Below are 14,683 nucleotides of genomic sequence, written 5' to 3' on the forward strand. Positions count from 1 at the left end.
AAATATTGTGAATTTTAACCTTGCAGAGTATTTTCAAGCAAATACCTATTATTTTATTAGGCATCTTGGTTTTTAGAAAACTACGTGCTTAGGTATGAAGCTACTTAGCTAAGGATGTCTTGCTGTTTTATGCTTTGTATTTTAGAAATTATTTAATTTATAATAATGACTTCACAAAAGAGCTGCACAATATAACATAATTCTCTATGAAAGGGAACACAAGAGTTGCACAAACACTTAAACCGTCTGATCACTACTATTTTGTTGTAGGCAGTCCTGATAATCAATGATTTCTTTAGTGTTAACAAAAATTCCTAAAAAGGTAAATGTGAGGAAAGGGAAAAACATACTACTCTGAAAGAAAATCTGAAATAAATCAAATTATCAAATTTGGTTTCGAAATGAAGAATGAGTAGGAACTTCCACATTTCTTTTCTTTTTTTAATTTAATTTAATTTAATTTTTTTATTTCTAGGAGAGAGAGAGACAGCGTGAGCAGGGGAGGGTCAGAGAGAGAGGGAGATACAGACTCTGAAATAGGCTCCAGTCTGAGCTGGCAGTCAGCACAGAGCCTGACGCGGGGCTCGAACCCACGAACCGCGAGATCAAGACCTAAGTGAAAGTCGGATGCTTAACTGACTAAGCCACGCAGGCGCCCCGGAACTTCCACATTTCTTTCCAGAAGCCAGGCAAGTTATTTTAGTATGTACTGAAAACACATTAAGTCCTCTGAGCTAAATAAAGACTCAACAGGTTATCTGAAACATTTCTCCAATATTTTTTTCTTTTTTAAAACTGAACTGAGGTAATTTTTAATTTATCCAAGTGCATCTGTGCTAATGCTTAAATGCCTGAAAACTCGCTGAAAAAATTCGGAATATACTTAAAAGGATAGCCGTGATGCTTATGACAACACGAAGTCTAGAAATTGCAAAAAGCCCCACCATTTTCAGTGAGTGATATCCCTATACAAAAAAGTTCCAAACCCTTTTGTTAAATATAAAAATTATTGTAGTTATATATGAAAAGTGGATCTCCACCCTACGACATAATATGCCGACCACAGTGCGAGGACTTGGATGATGCACGGCTTTCACAAAGGCTTGTTGAGAAGGACTCTCTTTACCTGCCAGGGTTTGGTCCCACTTGCTAATGCTGTTCGACTCAGCACTGAGTCCTTCAATGTACTTCAGGTAGGCCTCTGAGTGGAGAAGCCGTTGTGTCTTGGGTGGGGGAGCCACAAACATGGGCGTTGTCGGCTGCTGAATGACAGGGGGGCCGGCCGGATGTGGGCCAGGATACGGAGGTGGTGCCTGCTGCCCTGGAGGCCCCAAAACTCCCACCTGAAAGAGCACAGAGCACACGGTGAGAGGAAAAACACTTGGCACATGCTCTGAGAAAGAGGATAACTTGAATTCTGTCAAGTCCTAGAGAATCCCACTGGGAGGCTCACCTGCTGTCCGTACGGACTTCCGCCTGGGGCTGGAGTCCCTACCATAGGGGCCACTCCTTGGTTCATCACACCTATAATTCAGAATGCAATGGCACAGTTAGAGGTTCTGAGTTGAGACGGTTGCTGAAAAATTACTGTCTGATACGAAATGATGCCATTTATAATGCAAACCTATAGATCTCTACCCTTGAATCTTTGTGGATAAGAACCCTAAGCACCCAGAACAGGATGCAGCATTCAAATACAAAGTTCACATTCTTTTGTTTTCTAGGTATTTTAAGTACAAAGGTAGTACAGCTTGTCAGATGTACATGAATTTTTCATGGCTTAGAAATGATCTGAACCCTGCATAAAATTCCAGTATTTCCCTAGGTAAACTATCGTCAGAAAACACCTCTATTTTCAAGATATGTTTCTTTTGACAACACATTTTCCTGCAACTGGAGCCCATGTTTCACTTGGGCAGTGATGGTGCCGCAGTCGGACTCAGCAGCAGGCGGTGTGCTCGGACAGCAGGGACACAGGGGAGAGGCTGTGCAAGCGCACAGTTAAATGAGCTCTGTGGAGGCTGGAGGCACATCCTTGCGGTCCACTCACAGGCCACCAGCATCTCTGGTTCTAACTGGAGTCACTAATACCGGCAGACAGGACACTTCCATCTGGTAGAGCAGTACTTGGAAAAGGATCATCTGGAAGCAGATCAGCCTCGTTGCTATCACTTCAAATGCAAACATGACAAAGGGAAAGAAAAGATTTCATAGTCCTACTATATTTGTACTCTGTGTCTGGTATAATTTTATAAGCTTCCCTTGAAGATTCCTCAGAAGCAATTTCTGTCCCACAGGTACTAGCTGATAGGTAAGATGTCCTAAATTTAGTGTCTGGGGCTGTTTTCATCTCAGGACCATCCATTTATTATTCTCATAAAACACTGAAATAAGGAAGGGTCCCAGTTCATTAAAAACTAACAAACTACAGCCAAAACCCTGTTTAAACTTCTAAACAAATCTTGCTGGCTGCAAAGAAGGATCAAAAGGAGCTCATTTCATCACATACTAGATTTCCTGGATTCAAAATGTTGCTATTTTGGCCAGGCAGCATCAGTACACTATTCTAAGGTTCCGAATTGAACCGTCACTTCCGGAAGTATTAGACATTTGTTATGGAGAACGTAGCAAGTACAAATAAACTTTGTTTACAAAGCAGGGATTTTTATATTCCGGATCGCCAGAGAAGAATTGTAAAGATTATTTGTGACTGGGTTAAGAGGCTGTGGTGGGTAAGCGCTGCTCCAGCAACTTAATACTAACCCCTGTGGACCCCCCATCACTGGGACACTCACCCTCCTCAGATCCCACAACATGGGGGGTTCCCCTGAGCTGTCTTTCTCCATTTCTGCAGGGGAGCACAGACAACTCAGCAATCCCCTCTGCCTCCGTTTTAAAATGCCATGCAAGGGGACAGCCAGTGAGAGCATGGGCTGAGCCACCAGAGAAGCTCCCGGAGTCCTCCTCTCCTCCAAGCCTAAGCAGGTGTGTGCGTGCATGTGTGTAGGCACTAAGAGTTCTTCCCTGTCTCCCTGACTAAAATCAAGTGTGTGCCTCCTTCAATGCAACTTAAAAGCCTGAAAAGCTGGGCGGGGGGCGGGGTGCAGGGGAGGGACACAGCTGTGCTCAATACCCACCAACAAAAGGTATCTGCTAGTTAGAGGGTACTGGTCTCAGATGTGGCTCCCACTGAGTACCACAGGAACCCAGAAGTCAACTCCAACCTGGTCTGAGTCAGTCAGATACCCTGTGCCAATATGAGAGGGCACAGAATTAAGGCCAATCCCTCTTGCCACAGGGGCATACCTATCTTATGACTGACTTTTGCTGCAAGAGTAACTCCCACACAGGCCACCACTTCTATAACGAAGTACCCACTGCCATAAACCTTTCCTCTTCGGGTACATCAGGACCAAACACTTGTGTGGAGTTATGACCATTCTCTAGGCAATACTCACAAGAGTGTGGCTGGAGGCTCTAGGCCAAGCCATCAGGTTCACTCACCCTGCCCACTGCTGGGTGTACCTCTGAAGCACTTTTGGAACTCTGTATAACCCAACACTAACAAGTTTAACATGTCTACATTTTGTCATCTGGGCCAGGCCTTTAGCTGATATTTTGGATAATGGACCAAATGCTATTCTAAGTTATCTTGAGTTCACATTCCCTCCATCTAGATAACAGCTAAAGATCAGTTCTTTTGCATTTGATGGCAATCAATATGGGAATCTGTGATTTTCCTTTCACAATAAAGTAATATTTCAACTTATTATTTATAAAGTAAATCTGTAGCTATTTTCTGAACTCCATTTATATGCTTCTACATGAAATAAATTCGGAGCTTCTGCTGACAGATAAACCAGTGGCCACACTGAGTAGAGTAGGGCTGTGCTGCACTTCAAGGTCTTACTGTCATACTTCTTAGGGGGCTCATATACAGAACATGTGTTCACTGCAAATTTGTTCTCTCCCTCCTTTTTGTTCCTAGAATAATTGGCTGACAGATTTATTTACCGTGATCAGTGACTCTGCAATCCCTTCAGAAGGGCTATTTGAGAAGCAAGAGATGAAGCAGGGGTTCCATACAGAAGACCCTGTGAGGTAAGAACTGAACCAGAGGAAGAAGTGCCCTCAGGACCCACAGTGCTTTTCTATTGACTCAGAACTAGCAATTTGGGATATCATTCACTGATCATTCATTTACCATTCACTGATAAAGAGGGCATGACCTTCCCTGGCTGTATTTGACTTTCTGAGCACATGTCATATTGTTTGAGTGGCGTGAGCGTATGCCTTCTGCCCCTTGGTCTGCTGAGTCTGGTCTCTGCCATGTGTCCTCTGCTGCTAGGCAGCCAGGTGCCCAAGGGCACAGGTGCTGAGCCACCTGCTCAAATACATGGGACAGGCCCTGCTGCTGACATCCCTGGGATTCTCAGTGAGGAAAGGCCTGGCCACAGTGGGCAGCAGGTACCTCCTGGAACAACTGGCTGAGGGAGGAAAAAAGAGAATATGAAGATGAGATTAATGAGTGAAGGAGGATGAAGTTCTTACCCGGTGGTGGGATGCCCGAGAGGCCGGGCACACCTGGCGGAAGATGGTGGGGTGGAGGCCCCCCAGGGTGAAGTGGCTGCATGCTGCCCATGCTAACAAGGCCATCAACTGGGCCCTGCAAAGGTGGAAGGCCTGGCGGATAGCCACCCATCATGCCTTGAAGGACACAACAAATTTCAGACATGCATCATTAACATGCAACGTGAGCTAAGTAATAACAACCCCCCACCCCATGCACTACCAATGAATAAAGCGCCCTTAGTACTGCATGATATAACGGCAATTAGTGCAATTATTTTGTTGCAATAATGAACAAAATAAAAAGTTACAAATATGAAATCCAACATTTGTGGATGAATTAGTACTTAGTATATGATTACTTGTGGTTATCTTCCCTGGGATAAATATGCTGCATGTTTTTAATTAAATAATAATAAAGAGGAGTTCCAGCAACAGCCTTCCCAAGGTCATGATTATTGCAAGCTGTTCAAACAGAGTGACCAGTTCTGTGACTGTGGTTCTAACTGAACAGTCTAAATCCCATCACCCCGCTCTGCCCACATTCTTATGCCTGTCATGGGTACACATGAGGGGACACTGGAATGGAGGGAAATGAGGCGCACAGCCCTGATCACAAAGCATGGTTCTCCAGCTTGGGGCGGGTGGGGGAGGGGAGTGGGGAGTGGGGAGGAACTTTTCAAGGCTTCCTCCTCCCTTCTAGCCCCATCACTACTTGGTGAAAATGGATCATGTTCAGGCTTGAGCTGGGGAACAGAGAAGAGCCATCACAATGGATGTTTCATCTTTAGATCTCAAAACATGTAAAACAAAGATAAAACCTAAACCCTCCCAAGCCAAACTAAGCCCAGGTCACTTGGTAGGGCACGCAGACCTCAGAAGGAATGGCTGGAGAATCAGGCTCTGCTGACGTAAGAAATGCCAAATGTCATTACTGTCTCCAAAGTTCACAAATGCCCTCATGTAAACCTTCAGTTAACAGGGAACATTTTACATGAGGTAGACTTTCTGTGAACAGAGGCCTTTATTCCTTTATTTTCAAAGTGTATCTCTGCAACACAAAATATTTTCTGCTGGCTAGGGAAGAGTTTCAGGAAACAAGTATTTTTGGCAGAAGGAGTGAAAAGAAAGACAATCAATTTCAAGCTGTCAAAAACTCACCTATCAAAAGACCTTTAAAGCCACACAACATCTTTTTTGAGCAAGAAAAAAAACTTGACTCTTCTGGGATTTGAAATGATCACAATAAACAAAACATAAGGCTCCCCCCAGAATGAATCACCTTTGGTCGCAGCTTCCTGCACAAAGGGAAGCTTAAGGGACTGGTGCCAAACCTCATTTTTATAAAATACTCTTTGTAGGAGGACCCTGGGAAACAGTGGAAAACTCCAGATTCTAAGGACTTTACTCTTTGACTTTCCCTTAAGGATTATTTGAGAGGTATTTATTTATAAAAGTTTAGTCTTTTGAAGCTATAAAATTACTGCAAATTCTGAGATTGGTTCAGCCTGCTTCATTAGTCATATCTAAGCTGACTGAAAAGCTTAAAATCACACAAACCAATAAAGCGAATTTTAAACAGTACCTCTATACATGAAATAGGATTATGAGTTTCATTGTTTTTAAAATGAGAGTTCAGAGAGTAAAAACTACTTTTGAACAGATACCGTCATCTTAAACAAAACTGCCAAACTGCCTTTTAACCACACCACCAGCTCCAGCTCTGACGGATAGTAGGTGGGAGTTTAAGGACGTTAGGAGGCTTTGCTTTCAATTACAAAAGCCCATCTGAACGCAGCCTTCACGGGCTGTGGTTGAAGAAATTATTAAGAACTGAAAGACATGACACTTGTCTTCATTAAACTGTACTTTGGCACTTATTATCCCAGTCACATGTGTTCAAATGAGCTTTAATGCTTGTAAGCAAAGCTGGTCTCAGACAGCAACAAGGCTAAGACTTAGGCCCTAAGCAATCTGTAAACCCAAGAAAAATTGCCCTGTCAGCTGCAAAGTTCCCACTGTGGAACAAGACTGGTGACTGTACAGGATGCTTCCTTGCCCTTCATTCCCATGGCCCGGAATCTGGGCAGCATATGCTTAATAATGGAGCAGGGTCTTTCTAGAAGGGGTTCCCCCCATCCTCACCCCTCAGAGCACTATGATGGTATTCCCCAACAGGGAGCTAAAATGCTGCAGCTGCTGTTTTTTAATGTTTTTAGCTATTTGAATTCATTTTGTTAATGTGTCCCTGGGCTTTTTAGTCAAGGGCACAGTGCTACAGTATCACATATCAAACGCGACAAAACAGGATGTCCACGAGGGAATTCTAACTTTCAAAGTCCCCATGTTCAAGGCCTGATTTCTAAAACCCTCTGGAACCCTGTTAACCAAAATGGGCCATGGAATAGAGTAGGCGATTATGAGATTTGTTAGATCAACATCAGTTACACTGAAAGTACTGAAAAGCCATGATTCAGATGTGCTCTGGCGAGTGCAACTGCTGAGTTGAGCGACAGTGCATATGAGAACTTGCCATCACAAAAGGTAAGAGCGACAATGAAAAAGTTATCCTATGCTACTCTACCTTAAAAAGCAAATACAAAAAAGCAAAAACAAAAACAGCGTCCCAATGAGCCTGCCTTGAACAACACTGTCTTGGACTCCCTGCGAAAAGAAGTCAGACCGCTTGCTTCAGAAGACACTCAGGTGTTTGTATGGACCTCACCAGGCTTAGGGAGATCACGAAGGAGGGACCCGAGAAGTGGTCTGCGGGCTGCTCGTTGGAGACACATCAGACAAGGATATTCAATTCAAGAATAGCCAAATTTGCTATGGCTACCAGAACCAGAGACAACACACACAAGCAAACCACATTCATCATTTTCTTTTCTTTTTTTAAAAATATGTGACTGGGATACTAACAGAAAATGCAGTTTAATGTAATTAAATAGAAAAGCATTACAGAGTGGGCACAATGAATTGAATAAGGACTTTGTACTCCACTTAGCAGTCATGCACATTAGTGACCAAGAAAGGATTTAGAATTCACTGTCAAAAATCCTTTTAAATGGTCAGTCTTTTAAGGATGGCTGCAGCAGAACAAGGCAAACTGAACCCTGGAATGAGACAGGAAAATCGGCATCACCTAAATGCTAGTTTCGTGTTTTCTCTTGGGAGCCCCTCCAGAACAGAATTCTGTTTAGGTTTTCTGCCATAGGGCTCTATATCCAGAGCAGTCTGGGGTGGAGAGTATCGCCAGACTATGCCCACAGCCAGGCTAGAGCTGCTCCCTACTAATTCCCAGGGCTGGGCCCAGGGCCCATTTCTGGGGCGGAGGGGAGGCATTGCCCATATGGGAAAGGCGACAGAAGGACAACATGGACGACTGGAAACTTTGATTCTGCCATGAGAAAAGCCTAGAGATTGTGGCCTACTCCTCATTGGAGAAAAAAAAAAATGAAGGAATTTCTTAAAGTGGAAAAAAATGGTCTTAGCTCCTGTTTTTACCTGCAACAGGTGTCAACTGCTGATTGAGCATCCCCATTGGTGTTGGTGGTGGCACCACCCCCATGAGAGCCCCCACAGGGGTGCCTGCTCGGGGAGAAGCACTCGGCTGCTGTTGCTGTGCTGCTCGCTCTCTCTCCTGCTGCTCAGCAACTTTAGCTGCCCGCTCTGTAAAGGCATTTCAGATTTTCAATTCTGTTTTTAACCCAGGAATTCAAAATACCATCCATTGCATTCAACAGGACTAGTAAAAACACAGGCAACAGTTCTGTCTCAACGGAAGGAACAGTAGATGACTAGTCTCAACACAGGAGGAGTCGGGCCGATTTCACTTGGTAACCTAGCGTCCAGCTTTCCTATCCCATCTTGAGAACTGGTCTGCAAAGATTTCAAGAATGTTAAGACTGCAACACACATTCAGAAAGCACAGGTTTTATTTAAACACGTCACCAGCGTAACCAACGTGGTTAATCTCACAAGGCACCCTGAAGATGAGAAGCGCTACCATTATTCTAGTATTAATAGCATTATAAATTATTTATAATTTCAACATGAAGCAATTCCATGGCCCATTATAATTTTTGGCACAATTGTTACTTACACTATTTTCCTCATTCCTTGCACCCAATTTCACTAAGATTTGAGGACTCTCGTCATTAGTGTCATGGGATTTAGCAGCTGAAGAAAATTAACTCTGTAAGGGAAAAGTAGCTTACTGCCTCCTCCACAAGGTTTTAGGGAAAATAAGTGCTATTTTCTATACCCTAATGAAGCAAAGAGGTCACGTTTAATAAACCCTGAGGGGGAAAAAATGCATGATACTCCAGGCTACAGTCATCAGAAGCAGGGAATATATATACACATATGAAGCAATGGACAATGTACTGACAGAACCCGGTTTCCTAAAGCTGAGCAGTTCAATATTGACCATAGTATCACCCTAAAATCAGCAAAAGTTCCAAGTATTCACTCTTCTTTCATCCAAAATGCAAGAGGAACCTTTGCTTGTGCCAGTTCTGGGCTGTGGAGCACCGCGTGATGTACCCCTTACTCCTTTGAGCTGCTCTGTCCTACCCCTCCATAGCCAGTAGTCCCAACAATCACATTCCCAGCCTTTTTTGGAGCTAGCAGGATGGATCCTTACTAGAAAAGTCGACAAATGTGTATTCCCAAAGCTCCCACAATACAGGGCTTATTTTGCTTTACCATTCATAAACGGGAAATCTTCCCCACTCCTCACATGGGCAAGCTGAGGCTGGGAGATAGGTAGTGACTTGTCCAAGGATACAGAGAGAACCAGCAACATGTGGCCCTGACTCATGATAGCACATTCCACTGCCACACATTAACCCTCCAACATGGAATTCAAAAGGCTACTTGTTGGCTGATCTAAGGAGTGGAAAATAGCTCGAGATCACATGGCTTTAAAGAGAATCAAGAAGCAACAGCTCCAGTCCTCCGTGAGTATAAGAATGTGAAAGTCAAGCAAGTCAAAGCTTCCTCACTGTGAGAGTTGCCTGTATGGGCCTGTCATCACTCACTAACACTGTCCCAGTTTACAGATCCTCTGTACAACGAACGTGAGGGACAAAGGCCTTTGGAACAACCCATTTCCTTGTGCTAGCAGTAAAAAACAAAACAAAACAATGAATGACCTAGACCCCATTAAATTCTAGTATTTTCATTACACAAATGACACAGTAAAATGGGAGAGCAAAAAAAAAGGAAGTTGAAAAAAGGAAAATTCAGGCCTGTGGATTGAATATTGAACTGGCTACCTGTTGGCTCCTTCTGGGAAAAGCCCAATGGGCTGTGTTGGAAAAGAGGACTGTTAAATGAAGCCAGCCCAACTCCAAACTTTGGGTTTTGAGTTCAAACCCACATTGGGTTTTGGTTCAAACACGACAAGTTCAGATTTTATGTCTCAGGCAGACACTGCTGAGTCATACCCAACTCATCGTCACTTGGTCTTCCCTGAATTTCAGACTCCCCTTTGAATTTAGGAGACTTTCCTGGAAGCCATCCTTTTCCCCCTCTCTCCAGCCCTGCTCCAGCATTTGTACTTTTACATCCAGCACATTTGTCTCTCTTGTTCACACTCTAAATAACCAGCCACACACTACTGGCTTCATCTGCCCTACACCGGGCTTTATATCCACTTGACCTTCTTTTCCAATATTCCTCCAATGGAGTGATAATATTTGGTCTTACCTTTCAGTAAGGTCAGAAATACCAAAGAAAACTTCGAGGTTTTTATGGAAGTGACTAGGGTTTTTCTTAAAGAGTGTACTGCAAAATCTTTGTTATTTATGATATTTAAAGGTACTAATATGAATACTTGGTCAAGATTCAGAAAATGCCAGGTGAAAAAACACAGGTGTTTATGGTAGATCTTAAAGACTTTACTAAGGGAATATGCACTGTAAGTTTCCAAGAGCGAAAGTGTTTGGAATGCTTCTCAAACTGGTTTTGCTGCAAAGGTTTTTCTGTCTGAGCATCCGGTAGGATTAGAATTCTGCAGAAGATCTTTGGGGAAGGCTGTCAGATAACTTTACCATTATCAATCAATTGCTATAAATGAAAAGAGTAAAATCTTTTTTTAGAAAATTTTTCTTGGGAAATACCATAAATTTTAATAAAGGAGGCAGCCTTAACAATTAATTTTTTTATGCTTGCTGGAAAATAGCGGATTTAGACCCAGCCAAGAAGAGTCATGGTTGATCACAGTGGTGAACCATAGAGAGACAGTTCTAAACTGGCAAAATGAACCATATGTACAATTCCAAATGGAAAAAATATAGCTCCAAGGCAAGAGTCCCGCCTAATCTAATGCTCACTACTCATTTCTTTATTAAAGGTATGTCTGACATTTAAAACAACACCCCCCAACCCAAAAATCTCTCTCAAGTACTTGTCCCTAAAGGCTCACTAAGAACCACCAAATCTTTAAATGATAGCTCATGGCCCCAAATAACTTAATTACAGAGTAAAAGGAAAGTGAAGGCAGTTGAATTTTATCAGCTGAACTACGTGCCTTAAAAGTAGCTATGAATGGAAATATAGCACAGGCCAGGACTGGCATAGGAAACCAAGAGCTTTCAGCTAAGCCTCGGCCTGGAGCTTAAACATGGCTTATCAAGAGCCATAACAGATTCTGATTTTGAATGTTTCCTTTTGGATGAATTTTAACCAAAATTCTATTTAACATTCTTATAAAAACATTCCCCAGCTCAACACATGTGTGCTTATAGGACTCAACGAAAGAAGAAAACCATGCAATTTTTAATAACAAAATATTTGTTTGAGAAATTTTTTTTTGAAAACAAACAAACCACCAGGATCAAAGGCCAAGTCAGGGGCAGTGCTTGCTCAGTCAGGACAAGGCTGGCATTGAAACTGTTGTCTGGGAGACACTTGAGACCGTCCCCAACACACAGTTCATGTGCAAGTGGTAAGAACAAGAGAGTAAAACCTGTCTACGCACGTGCATTCCTGAAAACACCCCTTGCTTAGAAAGCTGAGATAGTTGCACCTAGTCTCTATTTACCTTCATATTCTGCTTTCTTGGCTGTCTCCAAGTTTCTCCATTCTGTCCCCACTAGTCGGCTGAGCTCCCCAAAAGAGTAGTCTGGATGCTGGGCCTTAATCACAGCTCTCATCTCACTGCTGAACAGGATGTAGCCACTCATGTTGATTTTCCGTTTGGAGCCTTCCTTCTTTGCACTGCCCTTGGCAGACTTTGGGGTAGACTGTAAGACAGAAAGCTCTTATAGTGCATCAGAACACTGCATCTAGTCAACTGCTCAAGGTTTCTGGAAGCCAGGAACATGTGATTCAATAGTTACTATTTTGCAGACACATTTAGTTTATAGATGGCCATTTTCTTGCTCTAAACAGTTCTTGCCTCTTACCATTTAAGAAATAAATGAAAGTTTCTCTGAATTCCATGACTGTAATCTGTAATGGTGACCTCACAATTATGTCTTGGGAAAATTCTAAATGAGAAGAAGATACCAACAGGAATCACCTCCACCCAGATGAGGGTCTGAAGGAGGAGATGAGAAAGATATGGGCAGTAAAGGCTAAAGTCACAGGGTGATGCTGCTCCTCACTGCTCACCTTCAACACAAAGTAGGCAGAGCTTTCTAACAAAACATGCCATTAAAAATAGCTAACTGTGCAAATTTTAAAATGACATGAAATTTAAAATTCTTTGTGGCATCAAGAAAGAAAAAAAAAATCTGTTCCTTCCTGCATAATTCTAGGTTGAAGCTCACGTATGTGGGGGCTGGATATATCCTTCCTTTGGCTTGAGTGTGCTATGAACCAAAGCTGAGAGTAAGACAAGTAAGAGGAACTTGTCACCGTCACCTGTGGGGGCGTGTAGGGCATGAGATCCAGCTCACTGGCCAGCGGGGTCTGAAGCTGAGGCAGAGAAGGAGGCTCAATGACCTCACTATCTTCTTCTCCCATCTCTTCAATGTCATCATCTCCACCTTCTAACTCAGCAAATTTAGCTTCTAGTAACTGGATCTTCTTTTCCAACAGAGGTGATGGCTCCTTCTGAGGAACTATTGGTTTTCTAAAAGAAGTGAAGTAAAAATAATAATAAAGTCACCAAATACCACCCAGGATTGGTCAGAAAGTAATACTCTGCTTTAATATTTAGAAAAGACTTCCTGCAATCTGCAATGTACAGTCTAAGTCAGCAAAGGAAAGAATTTAAATGTGTATTTATAAAGTCACACTTATTTAGAGATGCCTGTTTTTCAAAGAATTCTGCTGAATATCCACAAAAGTACTGGGTCCAAAGTTGGGATCTAGTTGCTATATAATACAGTGAAAAGAATTTTCATACTGTGGAACTAGGAAAGGTCTCCTATTAAAGGCTATAATCCAGAACCAAGGATTTCAACCTCCAAATTATAGTTACTGGAGTCTATGACAAGGGCAGTTATTACATCTTGACAATGAGGATTTTCCTTTCCTTTATAGCTGAATTAATATTTTCTACTTAAAATGTATACAGCTCTAGTTTAAGACCTAATAAGAAAGACAAAAAACCACCATGGTCTATAACTATTTGGGTATCAATTTTCCTATTAAGAGCTGAAGAGTTCTTTCCTCCTCAGTTTTCCAAGCTTTACCTGAAGTAATAAATTTCATCATCTACCACTTTAGCAGATAGCGAAAACCTCTTCAGTCCCTTGAATTTCTTCATCTGCTTGTCACTCTCGTTGTAGCGGCTCTCACAAAGCAGAATGTCATTTTCTGGTATTTCAGTTGGTCTGCAGGAGAGGAAGTCCTTGAATGACAACACAGCACACTTTCCTGAAAGACAAATTGGAGGGAAATAAATGGAGTAAATTGTGGTCATAGCTAACAGTTTTTAAAATTTTATTATTTTTGAATGAATACCTTCACATGATTCAAAAGTCAGAAGATTTAAAAGCTGTACATGGGCATAAAATAGACATGCAGATCAACAGAACAGAAATAAAAGTCTAGAAATGAACCCACACAATTGAGATTTTAAAAGCAATTGATTTTTTTTTAACTCATTTTTGAGAGAGAAAGAAGGGGGGGAGTGCGCAAGCATGAGCAAAAAAGGGGCAGAGAGAGAGGGAGACAGAGGATCCAAAGTAGGCTCTGCACTGTCAGCTCAGGGCCTGATGTGGAGCACAAGCTCACAAACCATGAGAGATCATGACCTAAGCTGAAGTTGGATGCTTAACCGACTGAGACACTCAGGCGCCTCTACAAGCAACTGATTTTTGGCAAGGGTGCCAAGACAAATTTTTTAATGTTTATTTATTTTTGAGAGACAGCAGGCTCCAGGCTCTGAGCTGTCAGCACAGAGCCCAATGTGGAGCTCAAGCCCACAAACTGTGAGATCATGACCTGAGGTGAAGTTGGACACTTAACCGACTGAGCCACCCAGGCACCCCAAGGGTGCTAAGACAATTTGATGGGAGGAAAAAAGAGTCACGTTAACACTGTTATAAGTGAATTTCCACATGCAAAAGAGTGGACTCTGAACCTTACCTCACACCATATGCAAAATGTAACTTCAAAATGGATCAAAGACCCAAACATAAGAGCTCCAAGTATAAAACTCTTAGAAGAAAATATAAGTGTAAATCTTTATGACCTTCTATTAGGCAGATGTGACATCAAAATCACAACCAAGCAAAGGAAATAAACTGGACTTCATCAGAATGAAAACTTTTTGTGCTTCAAAGCTCACTATCAAGAAAGTGAAAAGGCAACCCACAGAAGAAAATAGGTGTAAATTGTGTCTCTGGTGTTAAGTCTAATATCCAGAACATACAAAGAACTCCTACAGCTCAACAATAATCAGACAAGTAACCTAATTAAAAAACAGGCAAAGGATCTGAACAAACATTTCACCATAAACCCACAAAAAAACAAAAACGACAAGTGTGAGCAAGGATGTGAAGAAATCGGAACCCTTATGCATTGCTGGTGGGAATGTAAAAGGCTACAACTGCTGTGGAAAACTGCGTGGCAGTTTCTCAAAAAGTTAAACAGGGTTGCTATATAATTCAGCAATTCTATTTCTAGATACATATCCAAAAGAACTGAAAGC

At 42.2% G+C, this 14,683-nt stretch overlaps 1 protein-coding gene across 6 annotated transcripts in view; it reads right to left on the reverse strand.

Annotated features, from left to right (window-relative positions):
* PBRM1 (polybromo 1) overlaps positions 1-14,683 on the reverse strand; it is a 117,312-nt gene that overhangs the window by 2,710 nt on the left and 99,919 nt on the right. For 3 of the 6 annotated variants that reach the window (XM_039243634.1, XM_039243632.1, XM_039243633.1), the window contains 7 exons: positions 13,221-13,404; positions 12,445-12,655; positions 11,621-11,822; positions 8,077-8,241; positions 4,552-4,707; positions 1,454-1,524; positions 1,127-1,343 (listed from right to left, as the gene is read on the reverse strand). In XM_039243634.1, the coding sequence (XP_039099565.1) occupies positions 1,127-1,343; positions 1,454-1,524; positions 4,552-4,707; positions 8,077-8,241; positions 11,621-11,822; positions 12,445-12,655; positions 13,221-13,404 (1,206 nt within the window). The remainder of the gene's footprint in view (positions 1-1,126; positions 1,344-1,453; positions 1,525-4,551; positions 4,708-8,076; positions 8,242-11,620; positions 11,823-12,444; positions 12,656-13,220; positions 13,405-14,683) is intronic. The other 3 variants (XM_039243636.1, XM_039243635.1, XM_039243637.1) reach the window with 3 other exon arrangements.

This window comes from Hyaena hyaena, unplaced genomic scaffold (genome assembly GCF_003009895.1).
Source record: "Hyaena hyaena isolate Hyena2069 unplaced genomic scaffold, ASM300989v1 scaffold_231, whole genome shotgun sequence".
NCBI lineage: Eukaryota > Metazoa > Chordata > Mammalia > Carnivora > Hyaenidae > Hyaena > Hyaena hyaena.